Source organism: Mustela putorius, unplaced genomic scaffold, assembly GCF_011764305.1.
Source record: "Mustela putorius furo isolate JIRA1106 unplaced genomic scaffold, ASM1176430v1.1 tig00000275_pilon_pilon_pilon, whole genome shotgun sequence".
Taxonomy (NCBI): domain Eukaryota; kingdom Metazoa; phylum Chordata; class Mammalia; order Carnivora; family Mustelidae; genus Mustela; species Mustela putorius.
In genome coordinates this window covers 3,846,144-3,870,805 of record NW_025421341.1, presented here as the reverse complement: position 1 = coordinate 3,870,805, position 24,662 = coordinate 3,846,144, and the positions used below count along the sequence as shown (strand labels likewise).

General features: G+C 36.0%; 1 protein-coding gene across 3 annotated transcripts in view; it reads left to right on the top strand.

Moving 5' to 3' along the window:
* BOLL (boule homolog, RNA binding protein) overlaps positions 1-24,662 on the top strand; it is a 61,697-nt gene that overhangs the window by 18,360 nt on the left and 18,675 nt on the right. For 2 of the 3 annotated variants that reach the window (XM_004772173.3, XM_013045719.2), the window contains exons 8-10: positions 1,858-1,905; positions 2,679-2,801; positions 5,765-5,863. In XM_004772173.3, the coding sequence (XP_004772230.1) occupies positions 1,858-1,905; positions 2,679-2,801; positions 5,765-5,863 (270 nt within the window). Of the gene's footprint in view, positions 1-1,857; positions 1,906-2,678; positions 2,802-5,764; positions 5,897-24,662 lie in introns of those variants that run through there. The other variant, XM_004772177.3, reaches the window with a different exon arrangement.

Below are 24,662 nucleotides of genomic sequence, written 5' to 3'. Positions count from 1 at the left end.
AATATTGTGAAATTAGTTGGGGGATCCTTAGCTAATTGCCCACCTTGAGTACACATGAGGGGAGGATAAGATTGCAAGAAGTTGTTAGAATGCTGTAGCATGTCCCCTTCTTCACAACTAAGTAAAGAAGACATCGGAGAATGACTGAGAAAACTTCATGTTTGTCCCCTGAAATTTGTGAGATGGTACTTGGATCTGACCGCTCCTAAAAAAAAAGTCCAAAAAGAAAGACTCTGGATTTTTGTGGAAGCTGGCGGCAGGGGGAGTAAATTAATTAATTAAAAAGTCCAAAGAGGAAGCTGGGCTAGTCTCCGGAGGCAGAGCCTGGAGAGAAGACTGCAGTGAGAATGTACTGAACTTCTACTCACAACAAGCAAAGGTTTATGTGTCCCAAGAGCAAGACGTGAATCTCACAGAAGAGACCCTTTTCAAAAAAACTTTAAGGAGATCCCATTAAAGAAAGAACCTGTGTGAAGTAGACTTCTAGAATCAAGGGCTAGAACTGCAGTTAGAAGTTCTCAGCAGTGTGGGGCACCTGGGTGGCTCAGTCAGTTAAGTGTCCACCTTCCACTCAGGTCAGGGTGCTGGGATCTAACCTTGTGTCAGACTCCCTGCTCAGCAGGAAGTCCTTCTCCCTCTCCTGCTGCTGCTCCCCCTCTCATGCTCTCACTTGTTCTGTGTGTCTCTCTCTCTCTCAATAAATAAAAGTCTTAAAAAAAAAAAAAAGTTCTCAGAGAGATCACCAAAGAATCCAGTAAACTACCTATCTAGATAGTTAGCATTTGGAATCTGCCACACCCCCAAAAAATGATTTGTCCTAATTTTAATCCTAGGGCAAGGAAAAACAGGTCAACACAGTGCTTTTAAAGTGTCGGGATGAGAAAGAATAGAGCTGCTTTCTGCTTGCTCCCAATTGAGTCCAGGTCCTCCTTTTTTTAACTGATTACATACAACTATAGCTCATTTAACATACCAAATACATTCTTAAAAGTTTGTAAAACAGCTTAATTTTATACTCTGACTCTGGTGTTCTCCTTGACACAAATGATAAAATTGGAAGTATGTTACCTCAATATTACTCAGGGATATTACCAAAATCTTTTTTGGTACCAATTTATAACTATTTTATAATACAAAAAATCATTTCATCTCCCGTATTTATCTTCAGATATATATTCATCATTCTGCCTCTTTGATGAAAATCTTCCTTTGTTCTTTTCATAAATTCTAAGATTGGTAGCTTTATCAGTTGTTAGTCAAATCAGGTAATGCATGGTTCAATTAGTACTTATCTCGTATTTCTCACTTCATAAGTAGATAGTTATTTCATTTATCTAAAAACTATTTAAGTCATTTTATTTCCAGTTTTTTATTAAAATGTTTTCTTAAGAGGTTATTATTCTGCCTTTCTATTTTTTAAGATTTTATTTATTTATTTGACAGAGAGAGAAATCTCAAGTAGGCAGACAGGCAGGCGGGGTGGGGGGTGAGCAGGCTCCCCGCTGAGCAGAGAGCCCAAAGTGGGGCTCTATCCCAGGTGCTATTTTGTGGCACAAAAGTTTTTCAGTTTTGATGAAGTCCAATTTATCTTTTTTCTTTTGTTGCTTTACTGCTTGTGCTTTCCATGTCATAATTTTTTTAATTGCCTAATTCAAACCCACAAAGATTTACACATATTTTCTTCTAAGAATTGTATAGTTCCTGCTCTTACATTTAGGCCTTTTACCCAATTTGAATTAATTTTTGTATGTAATTTGAGGTTTAGGGATCCAGCTTCATTCTTTTGCACATAGATATCCAGTTTTGATCTTTGTTTATAATCTGGGTGAGTTTTTTTGGTTTTTGTTTTCATTTTAGGCCCCTGCACAGTGTCTACCAGGACAATGGCAGTGGGGTGTTCCTCAGGTAAATATTAACTTTTTTCATAGTGTTTTTGTGAAAACTGAATGAATATTAAAGTCAGGAGAACGAGATTTGAGATACTCCTCTTCTATTTAATACCTGTGATACCTTTGGCAGTTCATTTAATCACTCTATTTCTTAGCTTCCTCACTTGTAAAGTGGAAGTAATGATACCATACATTTGTAAATTTCTTTACCTGATCTTGGTGAAGATCACATGAGATCATGTAAGTGAAGTCATTCTTTTAAAAAGTGAGTACTTATATAAACATGAAAAATAACTTTTTACTGTTATGGGAAAATGTATCATTCTTCGATTGTACTTCAGATTTTGCTTCAGTTCATTTTTTTTCTTCAGTTTTCTGTTCCTAAGTAAATAAATCATCTCTCAACTTTTGATACAAATAGTATACCACCAAAAAGACTATTTAATGACATTTCCCACTTTCATGTGAAGTCACAAAGCTGAGAATAGATGTTTATGCCAACTCAAATACTGTACATTATATTACAATCTTTGATAGTGAGCTTAATATAACAATTTTCTGAATTTATAAAAGAAGTTCTGAAGCACTAAGAACTTTCAATACTTACCAGTGATAAAGTTCTTTAATCACATCTACACAATTGAAATTTGTAACAAGATACATCTATGCTATCTGGTAAAGAACTTCAGGAAAATATGAAATAATTATTTCTGTCATCTGTTGGGTAAGTCATTTGTTTTAATTGAAATAAATAATCGTATTTGAATTAGAAATCTGGTTTTGTTTTAGTCTCCTGCCTCGTCTGCTCCATTCTTATACCTGCAGCCTTCTGAGGTTATTTATCAACCAGTGGAAATTGCACAAGATGGTGGATGTGTTCCTCCTCCTCTATCTCTGATGGAAGTTCCAGAGGTAGGTATTACTCTCAAGGTAATTTATCTATAACTGTCTCATCTTAACATTTATTTCTTTTTCTTTTCTAAAAATACTTGTTTAAGTGGCGCCTGGGTGGTTCAGTCAATAAGTGTCTGCCTTCCGCTCAGGTCATGATCCCAGGGTCCTGGGATTGAGCCCCACATCGGGATGCCTGCTCAACGGGAAGCCTGCTTCTTCCTCTCCCACTCCCCCTGCTTGTGTTCCCTCTCTCTCTGTCTCTCTCTTTCTTTCTGTCAAATAAATAAATAAAATCTTAAATAAAATAAAATAAAAATAAAAATAATATTTAAGACCCTCATGGAAGCTGCACATTTTTTCTTTGACTTATTCACGCATTTCCCCTTTTATAGGTATCTAAGAATGCTTCATCTTTGACTTTTTTACTAACTAGTTCTGAACAATTTCTAAAACCACTGTTCACTGTACTAGGCTAATCTCTGACTTGATCTCCTTGAAAGAGTAAGACACCAAATGTTTTTCTTTCTTCTGGCTTGCCTGTCAACCTGTATTATTACTAATAGTCTGTCAATTAAAAGCATATAAAAATTCAAAAAATCTTAACAACTTCTTCAAATATGTAAATCAAAAGTATTTCATGGGCTACCTGGGTGGCTCTGTCAGTTAAGCATACAACTTTTTTTTTAATTTTTTTTATTTTTTTATAAACATATAATGTATTATTAGCCCCAGGGGTACAGGTCTGTGAATCGCCAGGTTTACACACTTCACAGCACTCACCATAGCACATACCCTCCCCAATGTTTATAACCCCACCACCCTCTCCCTACACCCCTCCCCCTGGCCACCCTCAATTTGTTTTGTGACCTTAAGAGTCTCTTTTGGTTTGTCTCCCTCCCAATCCCATCTTGTTTCATTTATTCTTTTCCTACCCCCCAAACCCCCCATGTTGCATCTCCACTTACCCGTATCAGGGAGATCATATGATAGTTGTCCTTCTCCGATTGACTTATTTTGCTAAGCATAATACCCTCTGGTTCCATCCACATCATCGCAAATGGCAAGATTTCATTTCTTTTGATGGCTGCATAGTATTCCATTGTATATACATACCACATCTTCCTTATCCATTCATCTGTTGATGGACATCTAGGTTCTTTCCATAGTTTGGCTATTGTGGACATTGCTGCTATAAACATTCAGGTGCACGTGCCCCTTCGGATCATTACGTTTGTATCTTTAAGGTAAATACCCAGTAGTGCATTTGCTGGATCATAAGGTGACTCTATTTTCAACATTTTGAGGAACCTCCATGCTGTTTTCCAGAGTGCACCAGAGAGCACCATAAGCATACAACTTTTGATTTCAGCTAGGTCATGATCTCAGGGTCATGGGATCAGGCCCCACATCGTCGGGTTCTGCGCACAGTCAGAAGTCTGCTGGAATTTCTCTCCCTCTGCCCTTCCCCCCCAAATAAATAAATAAATCTTAAAAAAATAACTTAATAACTAAAAATTATAAATGTTATTTTCAGTGTCTTTATGTTCCCAAACCATTACTTACCTTACCATCTATGTGCCAAGAACTGTAAAGGTGTGTTTTAAGTCAGTGTTGTAAAAAATTAGAAAATTAGCACCCACCTCCCAATTAGAATGTATTATATTATCTAAGGTTTATAACATGATGTTCTGGAATAATAATTTCCACAGTTGGATCTTAATGTTACTATCACTACTTCTACCAGGATTTCTGTTTTCATCTCACCCTCCACTCATCATTTGCTCGACTGAATCTGCAAAGTACTCTTTGTTAAAGAAAACTTGTGGGTGCTATATTCTGAATTCTTTCATGCCTCTTTGTTCAACATTGTTGTCTATAAATCTGAAAGACAATTACACTAGCTATAAAATAGCTACATCATACTGCCAAAACAAAGTGCCACAAACTAGGTGGCTTAAACAACAGACAATTATTTATTGTCTCACAGTTCTAGAGACCAGAAGTTGAAGATATTGGCAGGTTTGATTCCATCTGAGGGCCATGAAGGAAGCATTTGTTTCGGACCTCTCTTCTTAGCTTATAGATGGCCATCTTCTCCCTGTGTCTTCACTTTATTTTTCTATCTCTGTGTCCAAATTTCTCAATTTTGTAAGGATAGTAGTTATCATACTAGATTAGCTTCTACCCTAATGACCATATTTAAGTTGATTAACTCTACAAATTCCCTGTCTACAAATCAGGTCACATTCTGATATACTCAAGGTTAAAACTTCAACCAAATTCAACTCTTAACAGTACTATTTTTTTATAGAACATCTAGTCTACTCTTTTCTGGTGTTGAGTATAGCCAGAAAGAAGTTTGAAGCCAGCCTTATTTTCCCCCCTGAACATAATTTGCTTTTTCTTTCTGCATACCTTTTGATGGGAGGGTGTATTGTTGTTGTTGTTAAGATTTTACTTACTTATTTGAGAGAGAGAGAGCAGGGGAAAGAGCAGAAGGAGAAAGACCAGCAAATTCTGTGCTGAGCTCAGAGCCTGACATGGGGCTCAGTCTCACAATCTTGAGATCACGACCTGAACTGAAATCAGGAGTTGGGCACTTAACCCACGGAGCCTCCCAGGCACCTCCTGAGGTGTGTTCTTAGTTGTCTTTGCATATACTATTCCCACCTTCTTTCCCTTAATTTTTCAAATCCAAGCATCAATTCCACAAGAAAGCTTTTTCTGACTGCCTCCCCAGTTTTCTTAAGCTAAATCAAGTAGTTCTTTTCTTTTCTTCTATATATGTTTCATTGGACTTAGAGTGATTTTGGCGATTCAACTGTCCCTGGTCAATCTATAAAATAATTAAAGATAGAATGTGTTTTTCATTTGTGTTCCTCCATTGTGTAGCAAAATGCCTAGTACATTGCAACAATGAATAAAAACTTTGAATTAATAAATAAAAGGTAACACATGTTTTTTTCTTTTTTTTATAACAGCCTTATTCTGATCATGGTGTTCAAGCAACATATCACCAGGTTTATGCTCCAAGTGCCATTGCTATGCCTGCACCTGTGATGCAGCCTGAACCAATTAAAGTAAGAAGTTTGTTCTGATTTTTTAATTATTTTTTCAGTCCTATTTCAGGCCTTTCAAATTTATTTTCTAAAAAGAAATAATTTTGGATATTTATATCACATTTGTGATCAGAAGAACAGAATTAGTGAACTCTTTCATGTGAAGAGCGTACAATTCTAAATTAACTATAATTTTTACAGTTAGTTTTACGTAACTTATAAATCACACATGGTCAAAATGTTTTATTTACTGTAATAAAATATATATAACATAATTTGCCATTTTTAAGTGTTTACCTAAGTGGTATTAATTTCATCCATGTGCTGTGCAACCATTACTACTGTTTCCACACTTATGCATTAGCACAAAAAGAAAATCTGTACCCATCAAGCAATAACTTACCATTCTTTTCTCCCTACCAGTCCCTGGTACTCTGAAATCAACGTTTTAGCTCATTGAATTTGCCTCGATAGTTCACATACTCAGATTTTGGTTTGGTTAATGGCATATAGTATTTATGGGAAGATGAAATCGAGTTGACAATCTACTCTTTCAGTTTGGGAATTGTGCTTATGCATCCTAAATCAGATGCAGGCCAAAGAGTGGGAATCCAGTTAGATCCATGTATATATTCAATATATTTCAACTCTTGGCTGTGTAGCAGGGAATTCTGCTTACTCCCTTATGACCTAGTTTCTTAGTGAAACTCTTCATCATTACTTGGAGGAAACGGACTATATCTGTAAGAACCACAGACTGATTAACTATTGCGATGGTAATATGAATCTTGTTTACGGTATACTTTGGTAAAGAAAGTAGGCATACTCTACAATAAAATGATAGAGATTAACTATTTCACACGCATATTTATTTGTGTGTTGGAACTCAGTACCAAGATAGTCTACTTTAAGGAGCCCCCCCATATCCCTTCATCCTGTTACCACTCACCGCATTCCTTCACTGCTATTACTACCAGTAATGAAATAAAACTATAATTTGACCTAGTGTCACAGCCTCAAGTGTTCCTAAACTTTATCTATAGAGAACTATTATAGTATCAAAATCTTCTAAAATGGACTTCCTCTGATGTTAACATTTTCTCCAAATATACTTCTCTAAAGATAGTTGAAAGAGTTTTGCCATATTAAATAAGTACTAGTTTTTCCAGTTGCTGATTATATAGATCATATATATAAGCACAAATGATTGAAGTTGTACTGCTTGAATAATTCCAGTAGAGGATGGAGTGAATTTTCCATCCTCTACTAGAATAGAGGAGAAATTTTCAAGTAACATTAATGCTACCCATTCTTAATTTAAAGTTTAATTCCTCTAGTTTAAAAGTAAACACTTTTCTATATTTTCTTAAATCTATGAGTAGCAAATGACAGAAATTATACTGAGAAACTGCTATCTTACTCTTTAATTTAGTCATATAGAAAGTACACATATGTTGACTATAAATTATAACAGAGACATAAATAGATATCTTTGTACATATAAGCTTACAACTGGAACCAATAAACTGCCTCTAGATGTCTAGAGAAAGGCCGCTAAAAGGGACTTCAACCCCTTCTGTCCTGATACACATCTTTACTCTACCATGCACAGACCAAAAGGGAACAAAATTACTGACTTTTTCCAATTTGGAATTTAATCTGTCTCGTTAAGCATTATAATAATTCTGGTTATCACATGGGATATATCCTAGGGAATATTTTAGTCCTACCCAAGTTAAGATTTAAGAAATAGGGAAGAGTTGAAGAGCTATGAACTATACTTAACTAGCTTACTCTGAAGCCCATCATATCTTTCACAATCATGAGATTTCATTGAATCTACAAAATCATGGATTATAAGACACACCATTATTTATCACTATAAAAGAAAAAAACATTGCCATCAATTGTAAATGTATCCCTATTTAGTGGTTTTGAAATAAGAAAAAATGTATGGCTCAACATGAGTGAAATTTTAACATTTTATTTTTAATTTAGAGATGTAATGTTGAGAGAGAGGCTGGGGGAAAAAACAAGTCCTCTTTTGTTAGAGATGAGAAAAAAATTTTAATAAACTTTCAAAGTCAAAACTGGAACACAGGGCTATTGTATAGAGTTTTATATTCCCTGTTTTTGTTTTTATTTTTGTTTTAAGATCAATGTCCTATGTATTTTTTTAAAGATTTTTTTAATTTATTTGACAGAGATCATAAGTAAGCAGAGAGGCAGGCTTGGGGGAGAGTTGCGGAGTGGGGGGGGGCAGGCTCCGTGCTGAGCAGAGAGCCCCATGTGGGGCTCAATCCCCAGACCCTGAAATCATGACCTGAGCCAAAGACAGAGGCTTAAACCACTGAGACAGCCAGGCACCCTGTCCTATGTATTTTATACTAAATAACTTTTTTAGGTGATTTGAAGGCCCTCAACAGGAAATGCTACCCCACTCAGGGACAGAAACTCTAAAATCACGTCTATAGTTTTCTAAAACTATATAACCATGGGGAAATGCTTTAATATACCAAGTTTCGCTGTGTGGAAAATTATCTACTTTTGTTTATAGTACATTTGTATTATAACATAGAAGTCTTAATACATAACTATTATATCATTAGGAAATGATCTTTTCTCTAAAACATTAAAGTAGACTAATATTAAAATACTGATATTTGAAACATTAGCCTTTGTTCTTACTATGCAGATTTTCCCTGATACCAAATACCTTGGTGAATTAAAACAGAAAGGTGGAAATACTCCTTAGGATAATCCGAGCCTGTTGTTTTTATAAGTATGTGTCATTTTTTAAACTCTAATGATTATAATTTAAGGGTATTAACTGTATATGTTCCAGAGTAAGTAATTTCTGATGCCAAAACTATCGTGAAGCATCAAATCTAATCAATAAAATAGAGACTTGATTCAGAGCTCAGAGCACAAGTCTAACTACTGTAAGAGACTGCCAGAAACTATTCATTGACTGTAAGGTACACACTACTATATTCTGTCAGATCAACTACATATATTGTAAAGCTGACCAATGTAGAAACTACTACATGAATACGGTATTAATTAGAGTATCAATTTTTTTTTAATTCAGCAGAGTCCCATCTTAAATAGAACTAGGTTTTGAAGTCAAGAAAGCAAAATCACAGAATCATAAAATTAGCCCATTGAGTTAGACTACAGGAAGGAGCAAAAGGAAAATCTCTGTGTATCTGGGCATTTGAACTATTACGCTTTTAAGATCAGTATCAAATCCCTAGGTAAGAAGGGGAGAAGTAGAAAATTCTTAACTATTTCTGTTTTACAGTGTTTTTCCATTTTTGCATTAATACAAGTATCTAATAAATTCATTCTTATGAGAATTAACTGAGATACTGGAGACTGGGGAAATTATAATTTGAAGTTAGCCTTTAAGTTAAATGTTCATTTTATGAACTCTTACCATTTGCAACAACATGTATGGAACTAAAGGGTATTATGCTAAGTGAAATAAGTCAATCAGAGAAAGACAATTATCACATGATCTCACTCATATGTGAAATTTAAGAAACAAAACAGAGGATCATGGGGAAGAGAGGGAAAATATAAAACAAGATGCAATTAGAGAGGGAGACAAACCATAAAAGATTCTTAATCACAGAAAATAAACTGAGGGCTGCTGGAGGGGAAGTGGGCTGGGGGATGGAGTTACTGGGTGATGGATGTCAAGGAGGGTACATGATATCATGAGCACTGCGTATTATATAAGACTATTGGGTCACTGTTCTCTACCTCTGAAACCAATAATACATTGTGTGTTAATTGAGTTTAAATAAAAAATAATATAAATAAAAATGAAAACATTAAATGTTCATTTTTAACTCTAATATAGAATAGCTTTCATGAAAATATTTTATATTCAGAATAATATTTAACTACTTTCCAGGCTACTTTACAGAAACATTCCACTACTATCTTCTTCCTAACCATTTCCTCATTTCAGTATCATTAACACTTCTTATAAAGCAGTTTAGAGACTAAAATTTCCACACATTCAGCAAGTCCTCAGAGTAGAGGACAACAAATGTAAAGAACTGCATTCTGGAGGACAGAGACAGGAAAACTCTGTGCCTTGCAGTTCTGGGCATACAAGAGGATAAAAATTTTCATTCATTGTACATGTCAAACTATAGATAGTCTCAGATTCTATGGAATAAATTATTTTATTCAATAGAGAACTTGGCAGTAGGAGCAAAAAAGCTCATTGAGCTAGAGAGTAGAAATTGCATAGGTTCTGTGTGTATCAAGCCTCTTTCTTAAACTATAAACATAAAACAGAGGATGGGGATAGTAAGAGGAATCAGGAATTAACGAATCTTTTAGAATTGTCATGGACAGATCTTCATTTAGGAATAGGCTAAACAGTAAAGTATACACTGTATAGATCCCATGAAAATATATTTTTAAGATTTTATTTATTTATTTGACACGGAGAGAGAGATAGAGTCACAAGTAGGTGGAGAGGCAGGCAAAGAGAGAGGGAAGCAGGCTCCCCTCTGAGCAGAGAGCCCTATGTGGAGCTTGATCCAGGACCCTGAGATCATGACCTGAGCCGAAGGCGGAGGCTTAACCCACTGAGCCACCCAGGCGCCCCCCATCAAAATATTTTTGCATGTGGCATTACACTGAAGGTAAGGATAAACAGCATAAATATGGATATATGTATTAAGAACATATATATAAGAAGAAATTAAATAAACTTGTAAAAACATATCCCATGTTTCCAGTAATTACAGACTGAAAAACAGGAAGGATGAAATGGTTGCTGGCCAGTAAGAAAACACTGTATGAAACTATTGATATGATGGAAAAAATTAAATTTTTCTTTTCTGTAAAGGACCAGTAGTTACTACATAAAAACAAATCCTTGATATAGAAAGAATTTTTAAAAATTCTCCCAAAATACAGAAGATAACATGAAAGATTAAATGATGATGAAAAATAAAATGCTACACTAGAGAGAATAGAGACAAGTCCAACCAAAAAAAGAGTAACTCTCAAAAAGAATACAGAAAAAAAATTGAATAAAAAGAACAAGCAGAAATTTTAATAACAAAACAAAAACACCCTTGGTTTGTTTTGAATTTACAAATCAAAAGGGATTCACCATCCTTCAAGCAAAATTAATGAGAGGAAATCCATGTATAAAGTTCTGATAAATATCCATTACCCTCCTTCAAACATTCTGGTCCCTTTATTTTTTTTAACCATATATTTTTAAATAACTTTAGACTTAAAGTTTCAAAAAATAATACAGAGTTTATGTATCCCCTAGCCCACCTTCCCCTAATTTTAACAACTAATATAACCATAGAACAATTAGGAGAAACAACAATTAGCATTTGTACAGTACTATTAACTAAACTACAGACCAGTTTTTCCCACAAATGTTCTTTTTCTGTTCCAAGATCTAACCCAAGACCTCATGTTATATTAATTTGTAATCTCTCCTTACTCTCCTCCCATCTGTGAAATTTACAGTATTTCCTTGTCTTTCATGACTTTGACACTTTTAAAGAGTCAGTTATTTAAAGAGTCAGTTAAAAATAACTAGTCAGTTATTTTGTTGATTATTCATCAATATGAGTTTGGTATCTTCTCTTGATTAAATAGAAGTTATACGGAGGTTCCTAGGTGGCTCAGTCGGTAACACATGCAGCTCTTGATCTCAGGGTTGGGAGTTCAAGCCCCACTTGGGGTGTAAAGATTACTTTAAACAAATAAAATCTTAAAAAAAAAATGTTGTGCATTTGGGATAAGAATATCACAGAAGTGATGTGCCCTTTTCAGTGTATCATTTCAAAGGATACAAGATGTCAGTATATCTGATTGCTGGTAATATTAAACTTGACCACTTTAAGCATGAAAGGTAAATTGCCTAAGTAGCAGAGCTAGTAAGTGGGAGATCCAGGATTCCAACCTCAGCATGCTTTCTACCAAGAGAAAAACTTAGCTGGTCTTCTGAAATCCCTAACAGTAAAGTTCATTGACAAACCTATCTATGCACGAAGGACTTCACGTTGGGATTTTAGAGCATCCTTCTTAAATATGGACATGCAATCACATTAGAAGAGGGCCTCCAGAATGAGAGACCATAACAAGCAGAAAGAAGCATATAATGCAGGGGACAGAAGAAAATATCAATATCAAAGATACTATAATTAATATTCTCTTCGAGAGAAAATTAATGAGAAGTGGTCATGCATAGACAGACATCCTGGCAAACACTTCATTTTTTCTCAAACATATTGGTCCTTTTAACTCTGTATTATTTTGAACTGTTTTCAGATTAACAGAAAAGTTGTAGAAATAATTGAGTTTCTGTATATCCTTCACCCTACTATTCTTTGACTAGAAGGCACTGGTACAGGGAATGAACATTAATACGATCCTCTTAATTAAACTATATACCTTACTTAAATTGTACTAGTTTTTCCATTAATGCGATAGCTGAAATAAATTAAATGTAAAAGGATTAAACATTATAGGCAAAAGCTTTTGAGAAAATAGAACAAAAAGAGACAGAGATGAATAATAATAAAGAAAAAAATAAAATTAGGACATTAATCCAAAAAATTTTTTAAAAGATTAGAAGATCCAAAAAGTAAAATATTAATTCCAGAAAAGGAAATAGTTTGGAGGAAGTTAGCAAAAGGTTAACACAATAAAATTCCCTAGGAAGTTAAGGACAAGGGTCATTAGATTAAAAGGGCCTACCAATTACTTGGCATAATTACTGAAAAAGACTCACAGTAAGACACATTATTGTGAAATTTCAGAATGGCAGGGATTAAAAAAAAAGAAAAAAAAAACCTACGGCAAGAAAAGAGATCACATACAAAGAATCAGCAACACTGGAAGCTAGAAAACAATGGAGCAAAGCTTTAAAAATATTTAATGAAAACTTTAATCTAGGATTCTATAATAGACAAGTAAAAATGACAAAAATACATTTTCATACAGTAGAGTCTCAAAAAACTTTGCCCCACATGCATCCTTTACTCAGGTTGCTGCTAAACATATTTCACCAAACAACAGAATAAACTAAGAAAAGATATGGGGTTAAAAAAAAACAAACAAACAGGCATCTAAAACAGGGGCAAAGGCTATGAGAATTCTGAGGATGATAACAAAAAGAAGTCTTGGGATGATGGCTGCTTAGCTGATTTAAAAAGCAGTCAGCCTTGAATTGGAGCAAGACTCAGGATTGTTCTCTGCAGGAGAAGTAATTTTTGTGTAGAAACTTGTATTAGGTATCTTAAAGAACTGTGGAAGGAATATAGAGAGACTTAGCCAGAGGTTTGAAGAAAACTAAATGAGTGGAGAAAATGAAGCAATTAATAAAAACAAAAAGCTGTTCAAAAAAGAAAACATAGGGGTGCCGAGGGTGCCTGCGTGGCTCAGTGGGTTAAAGCCTCTGCCTTCGGCTCAGGTCATGATCCCAGGGTGCTGGGATGGAGCTCCGCATTGGGCTCTCGGGAGCCTGCTTCCCCCTCTCTCTCTGCCTGCCTCTCTGCCTACTTGTGATCTCTGTCTGTCCAATAAATAAATAAAATCTTTTTAAAAAAAGAGAGAACATAATTATAATATACCAGATGACTCATTAGTGAATAGCATTTAAGCATAATAATTAAAAAACAAACTTAAAAACAAACTTAAGCAAAACTTATGATGTAAAGAAGATGGACAAGGAAATAAAAGAGATATAAAAGAGTTAAAATCTTTATCTACCATAAAGAAGTAAGAAGTCATTAGATAATGCAATTGTTCATTTAATAGAGACAGAAATATAGAAATAAATGTTAGAAGAAACAACTGAAGTAAATGAATGTGGCCACCTCTGAAAAAGTGAAGTGAAATAGGAATGGAGAGGCAAGGGAGGAAGAGTGTGTTAAACCTTTTTTTCCTTACCCTTTAAACACTATTTGATTTTTAAAACTAGGTATATAATTACTTTTAATAAAAATTTAAAAATTAACTTCAAAAGTGCAATGAACATCAGATTGTTAACAGCCAAGATATATCAGACAAATGTGAACATTGGGGAAAAAACCCAGGATGACATTAATAAGAAAGTAAATTTCTAAAAAACAATCTGAAGGGTTTGAATTGGCGGGGGGGTGGGAGGTTGGGGTACCAGGTGGTGGGTATTACAGAGGGCATGGATTGCATGGGGCACTGGGTGTGGTGAAAAAATAATGAATACTGTTATGCTGAAATTAAATTAAAAATAAATTTTTTAAAAATCTTTAAAAATAAAGAAATAGGAAATAACCCCCCCAAAAAAGTAAATTTCAAAGTAAAAAGCATTGTAAACAAGACAGAGAAGTCCAGTTTATTATGATAAAAAGTCAAATCTAATATGAATTAAGTCTAATAATGTAACATCAAAAATATAAAATAGGGGCTCCTGCTGGCTCAGTCAGAGGAGCATGCCTCTCTTGATCTCAGAGTTGTGGGCTCAAGCCCCACATGGGGTGTAGAGATTACTTAGATAAAACTTTAAAAAATAAAATAGAGGGGGCACCTGGGCATCTCAATCCGTTGAATGTCTGACTCTTGATTTCAGCTCACGTCATGATCTCAGGGTAGCTTGAGCCCCATGTCAGGCTCTACACTCAGGGGGGAGTCTGCTCAAGATTCTCTTTTTTCCTCTCCCTCCATCCCCTCTCCCAGCTCTCAATCATTCACTCTTTCTCTCTAAAAATAAATTTTAAAATCTCCTTAAAAATTAATTAATTTAATTAAATGAAAAAGGTCAGTTGAATAATGTAACGTAAAAAGTAGGGGCACCTGGCTGGCTCATTTGGCAGAGTGTGCAACTCTTGATCTCCGGGTCATAAATTCAAGCCCCATCTTGAGTATAGAGGCTTCTTAGTAAAAGTAAAAACATAAAATACAAAGTAAAAACTTCTAGAAATACCAACAGAAAGAAACACAGCTGTGATAAGACACTTTGATATCACAACACAGATTTAAATAAGTAAGCCCTAAAAACACTATATATGAATAATACATATAAATTTTGTTCCTTGCAAAGAGAAGCTACCTCTTTTCTAACAATCACATAAGCTGATAATATTTTAGTCACATAGTAAATATAAATTCAATAAACTATACAGGCTATTTTCAGTAATTATAATGAGTTACATGCATGAAAGGAGAGCAGGTGCAAGGCAGAAGTATTGAGAGAATGACCCCTAGTAGACAAGATTGCCTACTGAAATAGCAACAAAGAGTTGTTATAACCTAGATGATGAGACCTAAGTGTTCTATGTTCTGGTCATGACAGTCCCCACTCCTCCTCAACCACAGCATGAACTAGGACCACTCTCCAGTCCTCTTATTTTTTTTTCCAGCCATCTAAATATTACCAACCATCTTAGCTAATAATACCCTCAAGAGAAAATTTTCTCTAGGTGAAAACCACAAAGCATCTGAAAACAACACAATAAGTAACATGTGAGAGAAATATCAATGAACTATAATTGACATATAACATATTAGTTATAGGTGTACAACATATTCATGTATATATTATGAAATGGTCATCACAGTAAGTCTAGTTAACACCCAAAAGCTCACATACTTACAATTTTTTTCTTATGATAAGAACTTTTAAGATCTACTCTCTGAGCAACTTTCAAATATGCAATACAGTATTATTAATTGTAGTCACCATGCTATACATTAGTGGTCTACTTAGAAATGTCTTCTATATGTATTACTAAAGCAGTTATGTTTGCTTACTTTTCCATTATTCAGACTTAAGATGCTATCAATTTGAGTTTTCTCCACACAACTAAATCAGTTAAAATATACTGAAATTTCTTATGTATTCACTTAGCCATTCTTTCTTGAATACTTCAGACTTTAGACCTTTCATGAAACAGTGTTGTTTCAGAGCGTCTATCTGTTGCTTATCTTAAAACTTCAGAATAAATACATTGGTGACAGATTTTAAAGCATTCGTGCATTGCAAAACACCTTACCTTCCTTCATGCTTTCTGCAGTGAAAAGTTCTTAATCTAAACCCTATTAGCTCTTCATTGCAAGGGTGAAAACCTCCTACTTCCTCTTGTAAACCTTTAAGGAAGAGATATTTATGTCATTCAGGAAATTTTAATCAAGGTTTATTTAAAAACCTCCTCTCTCAACTTTAAAAATTGGCCAAAACAACTTTTACTTGAAAAATATTTATAGGATATGTTTTGTTTTATATTGCCAATTTTGTCTTTTTCATATATACCAATTTACATCAATTCATACTGCTTGTACTACTTGGAGGTTACCTCATCTCCTTTATTTTCACTTTCTATCTTGACTTTTGTAATTTTTATCCTTTCCTGAATACTCTTCAAGAGTATTTTTCTTTAAGGGTGGCTCAGTGGGTTAAGCCACTGCCTTTGGCTCAGGTTATGATCTCAGGGTCCTGGGGTCGAGTCCCACATCGGGCTCTCTGCTCGGCAGAGAGCCTGCTTCCTCCTCTCTCTCTCTCTCTGCCTGCCTTTCTGACTACTTGTGATCTTTCTCTGTCAAATAAATAAATTCTTTAAAAAAAATAAAAAATAAAAGAAAGTTTCTTTAAAAAGAAGGGAGTCAAAATCAGTTTGCTTATCCTTCTAATCTGACAAAGATTTAATTAGAGGATTAAATTGAAATTGCACCCGAAATAAAAAACTTTATGGATTAAAATTATGTATTACTGTTTCTGACTCATATTACTGTATACTGTCAAATCTGACAGAATCTAAACAAATTATTGGTCATAAGTTAATTAATAAATCACATAAACAAATTACCCCTTGCATAGACATGTTATATGGATGCTACCATATAACAAGTCTCAAGTAACAACTCATTCTCAGTAGTTCAATTTATCAAGCATTTATATTGAACATTACATATGAAAAATAATATTTGAAGTGCTGTAAGTATAATTAGTAAGATTTCACCCTCAAGATTATATTCAGCTCTGTCCATGCCCCGAGCCCATAATTTTTTCTCACTTTAACTGTTACTTGTAATATAATGTTACATTAAAAAATTTTTCATATGTGGACTCAAAGGTACTTCTGTACTATATAGTGAAAGTATTAATGGGGTAACAAGGAGAACAAGGCACAGATGTCTTCACTTCACTTCTCCATTTCAGCATTGTACTGGAAGTCCTAGCAAATGAGGAAAGACAAGAAGGAAATAAAAATATACATATTAGGAAGGAATAAATAAAACTGCCTTTGTTTGCAGATGACATGATCATCTATACAGAAGATCCAGAAGAACTGACCAAAAAATTCCTGGAAGTAATAAGCAGTTATAACAAGGCTGCAGGATACAGGCTTAATATGCAAAAGTCAGTTGTTTCTGTGCTCACCAGCAGTGAATATAAAAATGAAATACTTAAGTGTAAATCTAACAAAATATGTACAAGATTTAGATGAGAAAAATTAAATACTCTGATGAAAGAAATCAAAGAAGAACTAAATAAATGGAGAGATATTCCATGTGCATGGATAGGAAGACACCATATTGTCAAGATGTCAGTTCTTCCCAACTTTATCTACAGGTTCAATGCAATCCCATTCAAAATCTCAGTAAGTGGGACGCCTGGGTGGCTCAGTTGGTTAAGCAGCTGCCTTCGGCTCAGGTCATGATCCCAGCGTCCTGGGATCGAGTCCCATATCGGGCTCCTTGCTCCGCAGGGAGCCTGCTTCTCCGTCTGACTCTGCCTGCCTCTCTGTCTGCCTGTGCTCGCTCTCGCTCGCTCTCTCTGACAAATAAATAAAATCTTTAAAAAAAAAAAAATCTCAGTAAGTATTTTATAGATATTGGCAAACTGATTTTTAAGTTTATATGGAAAGAAGACCCAGAATAGCCAACACAATATTTAATGAAGAGAAAAAAGCCGGCAGACTGACACTACTCAACTTCAAGACACGATAAAGCTATAGCAGTCAAGACAATGTGGTATTAGTAAAAGAACAGACAATCAATGTTAACAGAACAGAGAGCCCAGAACAGACCCATATATATTTCAAATAATCTTAGAGGAGCAAATAAAACACAATGGAGAAAAGATAATCTTTTCAACAAATGATACTGGAACAACCAGATATCCACATACAAAAAAGTGAATCAAGGGGCGCCTGTGTGGTTCAGTTATTAAGCATTTGCCTTTAGCTCAGGTCATGATCCCAGTGTCCCAGGATCAAGCCCCAGATTGGGCTCCCCTACTCAGCAGGGAGCCTGCGTCTCCCTCTCCAGCTCCCCTGTGCATGTGTTTCCTCTCTTGCTATCTCTCTTTGTCATAAATAAATTTAAAAATCTTTTTTAAAAAAGTGAATCTAGACACAGATGTTACACTTCTCACAAAAATTAATTCACAGATCTTAATGTAAAACATAAAACTGTGAAACTCCTAGAAGATAACACAGGAGAAAATCTAAATAACCGTGAGTTTGGCAATGACTTTTTAGATACAGCATTTAAGTCATGATTCATGAAAGAAATATTTGATAAGTTGAGCTTCATTAAAATTAAAAACTTCAGCTCTGTGAAAGACAGTGTCAAGAGAATGAAATGACAAGCCGTAGATTGAAAGAAAACAAAAACATATCTGATAAAGAAATGTTATCCAAAATATACACAGAAGTCTTAAAGCTAAACAATAAGAAAATGAACAAACTGATTAAAAACAGGGCTAAGTCCTTAATAGACAACTCAGCAAAGAAGATATACAAATGGCAAGTAAGCATATGAAAAGATATTTAACATCATAGGGAATTGCAAATTAAAATGAGATACCACAGGAGAAGCAGGATGGTGGAGGAGAAGGAGACCTAAATATCATTAGGTCCAGGAGTTCAGCGAGTTAACAAACCATTCTGAACACCTACAAATTCAACAGGAGATCAAAGAGAAGTGCAGCAATTCTAGGAGCAGAAAAGCAATCGCTTTCTGGAAAGTAGGGCATGCAGAGAGGTGAATCCAAGGTGATACACAGGAAGATAGACCACGGGCGGAGGGGACAGCTCCTGACAAGCGGTAGAGCAGTGAAGCACAAAATAGGAACTTTTAGAAGTCTGTTCCTCTGCAGGACAATGCTCCAGAGGCTAAGCAGGGGTGGACCCCTCGTGGGGACAGTGGAGTCTCAGGACCTGCGAGGTCACAGAAAGACCCAGGGTGCCTGAGTGCAAAGCTACCCAGGTATCAGAGCAGGGAAGCTGGCTGCAGAGACAGAGCCAAGGAGTGAGCTCTCAGCTCAGAGTTACCTTAAACCATGATCCAAGGCACAGTTGGACCACTGCTCTTTGAGCAGGGACCTCCCAAGTGGCAGATCTGGGGACACCCCCTCCTTCTTCCTCTGGGAGGAGCAGTGTAGGAATGCATTGCAGGAATCAGCAGGGTTTGGACACTCCAACCGGGGCTATGCACCAGAGATAGAAATACTTGGTCATAGGCTGCGTGGCACAGAATGCGACTGGAGACCAGGGAGATGGGAGGGATTGACTGCTTTTCTCTGAGGGTGAACTGAAGAGAGGGACCCTGAGCTCTCGGCTCCTACAGGGCCAGTGATTAGAAGGCTGCCATATTCATTCCTATCCTCCAAAGCTCTACGGAAAGCGTTCAGGAAACAAAAGCTACCGAACGAACCTGAGCAGATTGCTTAGCCTGGCCCCTGGCAGGGGTGGTGCAGTTCCGCCTCCGGCAAAGACGTTTGAGAATTATTGCAACAGCCCCGCCCCCCAGGAGGTCACCAAGAACATCCAGCTAAGACGAAGTTCACCCATCAATGAGAACTGCAAAACTTCAGAGCTACGGGAATACAAAACATAGAATTCATGGCATTTTCCCCATGATTCTTTAGTCTTTCCAAGTTAAATTTTTAAATTTTCTTTTTCTTATTCTATTTTTTTAATTTCTCTCTTACTTATTTAAAGTTAATATTTTATCAATGCCTTTTTTAAATCTTTTAAAATTTTCATTGTTACAGTCATATTCTATTCCTTCATTTTATTTAACCTTATTTTTCATATACATATAGGTTTTTCTTTCTTAAAAATTTTGGGATACAGTTTCTTCTAATAGATCAAAATATACCCTAAATCTAGCGCATAGGTTTGTTCTAGTCTCCAGCCTAATCACATTCTTTCCTCTTTTCTTTTTCTTTTTTCAACCAACTTCTTATCAATTTCTTCTTAGAATATTTTTCAGTTTTCATCTTTACATTCATATTCCATCCCTTCACCACATTTATCATTATTTTTGTATGTATATAAGTTTTTCTTTAAAATTTTGGGAAGCAGTTTATTCTAACAGACCAAAATACACCCAAAATCAAGTGTGTGGCTCTATTCACCAGTCTGATAATAATGATAATATATATAATATATACTATATATATTATATATGTTTGTGTGATACATATATATATATCACTACACACACACACACATTTTTTTTTCTCCTTCTCTTCCCATTTGGTTAGCATATATGTTTCTGGGGTCATTGCTACCCTTTTAGTATTTTGTTCTCTCATTCATCTATTCTTATCTGGATAAAATGACAAGGCAGGAAAACTCACCTCAAAAAAGTGAACAAGAGGCAGTACTGACAGCTAGGGACCTAATCAATGTGGACATTAGTAAGATGTCAGAACCAGAGTTCAGAATGAAAATATCAAGGTGCTAGCTGGGCTCAAGAAAAGCATGGAAGATACTAGAGAATCCCTTTTGGAGAAATATAATCCCTTTCTGAAGAAATAAAAGAACTAAAATCTAACCAAGTTGAAATTTAAAAAGCTATTAATAAGGTGCAATAAAAACATGGAGGCTCTGGGGTGCTTGGGTGGCTCAGACATTAAGCGTCTGCCTTCAGCTCAGGTCATGATCCCAGGCTCCTGGGATCAAACATGTATCAGGCTCTCTGCTCTACAGGAAGCCTGCTTCTCCCTCTCCCACTTACCCTGCTTGTGTTTCCTATCTTGCTGTATCTTTCTCCATCAAATAAATGAATAAAATCCTTTTTAAAAATGGAGGCTGTGGTGGGGGGAGGGGGTTTGGGAGAAAGGAGGTGGGGTTATGGACATTGGGGAGGGTATGTGCTTTGGTGAGTGCTGTGAAGTGTGTAAACCTGGCGATTCACAGACCTGTACCCCTGGGGATAAAAATATATTATATGTTTATAAAAAAATTAAAAATTGAAAACTAAAAAAAAAATAAAAATGGAGACTCTGGGGACACCTGGGTGGCTCAGTGGGTTAGAGCCTCTGCCTTCAGTTCAGGTCATGATCCCAGGGTCCTGGGATCAAGCCCCACATCGGGCTCTCTCCTCGGCAGGGAGCCATCTTCCTCCTCCCTCTACCTGCCTCTCTGCCTACTTTTGATCTCTGTCAAATAAATAAATAAAGTCTTTAAAAAAAAATAAAAAGTAAAAATGGAGGTTTTTACTGCTAGGATAAATGAGGCAGAAGAGAGAATTAGTGATATAGAAGACCAAATGATGGAGAATAAATAAGCTAAAAAGAGAGAGATAAGCAGCTATTGGACACAAGGGGAGAATTCAAGAGATAGGTGATACCATAAGATGAAACAATATTAGAATAATTGGAATTCCTGAAGAAAAGAGAGAGGGGGGAAGAAGGTATACTGGAGATATACTGGAACAAATTATGGCAGAGAATTACCCTAATTTGGCAAAGGGAACAAGCATCAAAATCCAGGAAGCACAGAGAATCCCCCTCAAAATCAATAAAAGTAGATCAACACCCCATCATCTAATAGTAAAACTTACAAGTCTCAGTGAAAAAGAGAAAATCCTGAAAGCAGCTTGGGACAAAAGTTGTCTGTAACAGACAATGGTAGAAATTTTAGATTGGCAGCAGGCCTCTCCACAAGGACCTGGCAGGCCAGAAAGGACTAGCACAATATAGTCAGAGTACTAAAGGAAAAAAATATGCATCCAAAATACTATATCCAGCTAGGCTGTCATTGAAAATAGAAAGAGAGAGAAAAAGCTTCCAGGACAAACAAAAACTAAAAGAATTTGCAAACACTAAACCAGCCCTACAGGAAATATTGAAAGGGGTCCTCTAAGCAAAGAGACAGCCTAAAAGTAACATACCAGAAAGGAACAGAGACAATATACAATAATAGTCACCTTACAGACAATACAATGGCACTAAATTCATATCTAAATGCCCCAATCAAAAGACACAGGGTATCATAATGGATAAAAAACACAAGACCCATTGATATCCTATCTAAAAGAAACACATTTTAGACCCAAATACACCACCAGATTTAAAGTGAGGAGAAGTAAAACAATTTACCATGCTAATAAACATCAAAAGAAAGCTGGGTGGCAATCCTTATATCAGATAAATTAGATTTTAAGCCAAAGACTATAATAAGAGTTGAGAAAGGACACTATATCATACTTAAAGGGTCTGTGCCCCTAACATGGGAGAAGCCAATTATATAACCAATTAATAACAAAATCAAAGAAACACATCAATAATAATATCATAATAGTAGGGGACTTTAACACCCCCTCACTGAAATGGGCAGATCATCTAAGCAAAAGGTCAACAAGGAAATAAAGGCTTTAAATGACATACTGGACCACATGGACATCACAGATCTATAAAGAAAATTCCATCCCAAAGCAACAGAATACACATTCTTCTCTACTGCGCATGGAACATTCTCCAGAATAGATCACATCCTGGGTCACAAATCTACATTCTACATATTTAATGCAATACCTCTCAAAATACCATCATTTTTTTTTTCAAGGAAATGGAACAAATAATTCTAAAATATATATGGAACCAGAAAAAACTCCAAATAGCCAGAGGAATGTTGAAAAAGAAAACGAAAGTTGGCAGCATCACAATTCCAGACTTCAAGCTCTATTACAAAGCTGTCATCATCAAGACAGTATGGTACTGGGTGCTGGCACAAAAACAGACACATAGATCAGTGGAACAGAAGAGAGAGCCCAGAAATAAGCCCTCAACTCCATGGTCAACTAATCTTTGACAAAGCAGGAATGAATGTCCAAGGGGGGGGGAGTCTCTTCAACAAATGGTGTTGGGAAAATTGGACAGCCACATGCGGAAGAATGAAACTGGACCATTTCCTTACACTACACACAAAAATAGACTCAAAATGGATCAAAGACCTCAATGTGAGACAGGAATCCATCAAAATCCTTGAGGAGAACATAGGCAGTAACCTCTTCGACCTCAGCCATAGCAACTTCTTCCTAGAAACATTACCAAAGGCAAGGGAAGCAAGGGCAAAATGAACTGTTGCGACTTCATCAAGATAAAAAGCTTTTTCAAACCAAAAGACAACTAACAGAATGGAAAAGATATTCACAAATGATATATCAGATAAAGGGCTAGTATCCAAAATCTATAAAGATCTTAGCAAACTCAACACCCAAAGAACAAATAATGCAATCAAGAAATGGAAAGAAGACATGAACAGACATTTCTGCAAAGACGACATGCAAATGGCCAACAGACACATGAAAAAGTGCTCAACATCACTTGGCATCAGGGAAATACAAACCAAAACCACAAAGAAATACCACCTCACTGCAGTCAGAATGGCTAAAATTAACAAGTCAGGAAACGACAGATGTGGACGAGGATGTGGAGAAAGGCAAACACTCCTACACTGTTGGTGGGAATGCAAGCTGGTGCAGCCACTCTGGAAAACAGTATGGAGGTTCCTCAAAAAGTTGAAAACAGAGGTACCCTATGATCCAGCAATTGCACTACTAAAGATACAAATGTAGTGATCCAAAGGGGCATGTGCACCTGAATGTTTATAGCAGCAATGTCCATAATAGACAAACAATGGAAAGGGCCTAGATGTCCATCAACAGATGAATGAATAAAGAAGAAGTGGTATACATATACAATGGAATTCTATGCAGCCATCAAAAAATGAAATCTTGCCATTTGCAATGACATGGGTGGAACTAGAGGTTATTATGCTTAGTGAAATAAGTCAATCAGAGGAAGACAAGTATATGATCTCTCTGATATGAGAAATTTGAAAGGCAGGGCGGGGTTCATGGGGGGTTGGAAGGGAAAAATTGAAATAAGATGGGACTGGGGAGGGAGAAAACCATAAGAAACTCTTAATCTCAGGAAACAAACTGAGGGTTGCTGGGGGTGGAGGGAGGGATAGGGTGGCTGGGTGATGGATATTGGGGAGGGTATGTGTTATGGTGAGTGCTGTGGGAACTCTCGTTTATTGCTGGTAGAAATGATACAACGAATTTGAAAGACAGTTTGACAGTTCATTATGAAATCAACCATACTCTTACCATAGAATCTAATCTCACTCTCAGATACTCACCCAAATGAATCGATAATTTATGTCCATGGCACCTGTTTGGCTCAGTAGATTAAGCATCTGCCTTTGACTCAGGTCATGATCTTGGGGTCCTCGGATAGAGCCCCACATCAGGCTCACTGCTCAGTGGGGAGCCTGGTTCTACCTCTCCTTCTGCCTGCCCCTCTGCCTGCTTCTGCTCTATCTCTGTCAAATAAATCTTTAAAAAAAAATGGAAACGTATGTCAACACAAAAGCTTGCACACAGATGTTTATTAACAGGTTTATTCATAACTGTCAAAACTTGGAAGCAACCAAGATGCCCTTCAGTAGGTGAATGGATAAATAAATTGTGGTACAACCAAACAATGGAATATTATTTAGCAACAAAAAGAAATGAGCTATAAAACATAAAAGACATGGAGAAA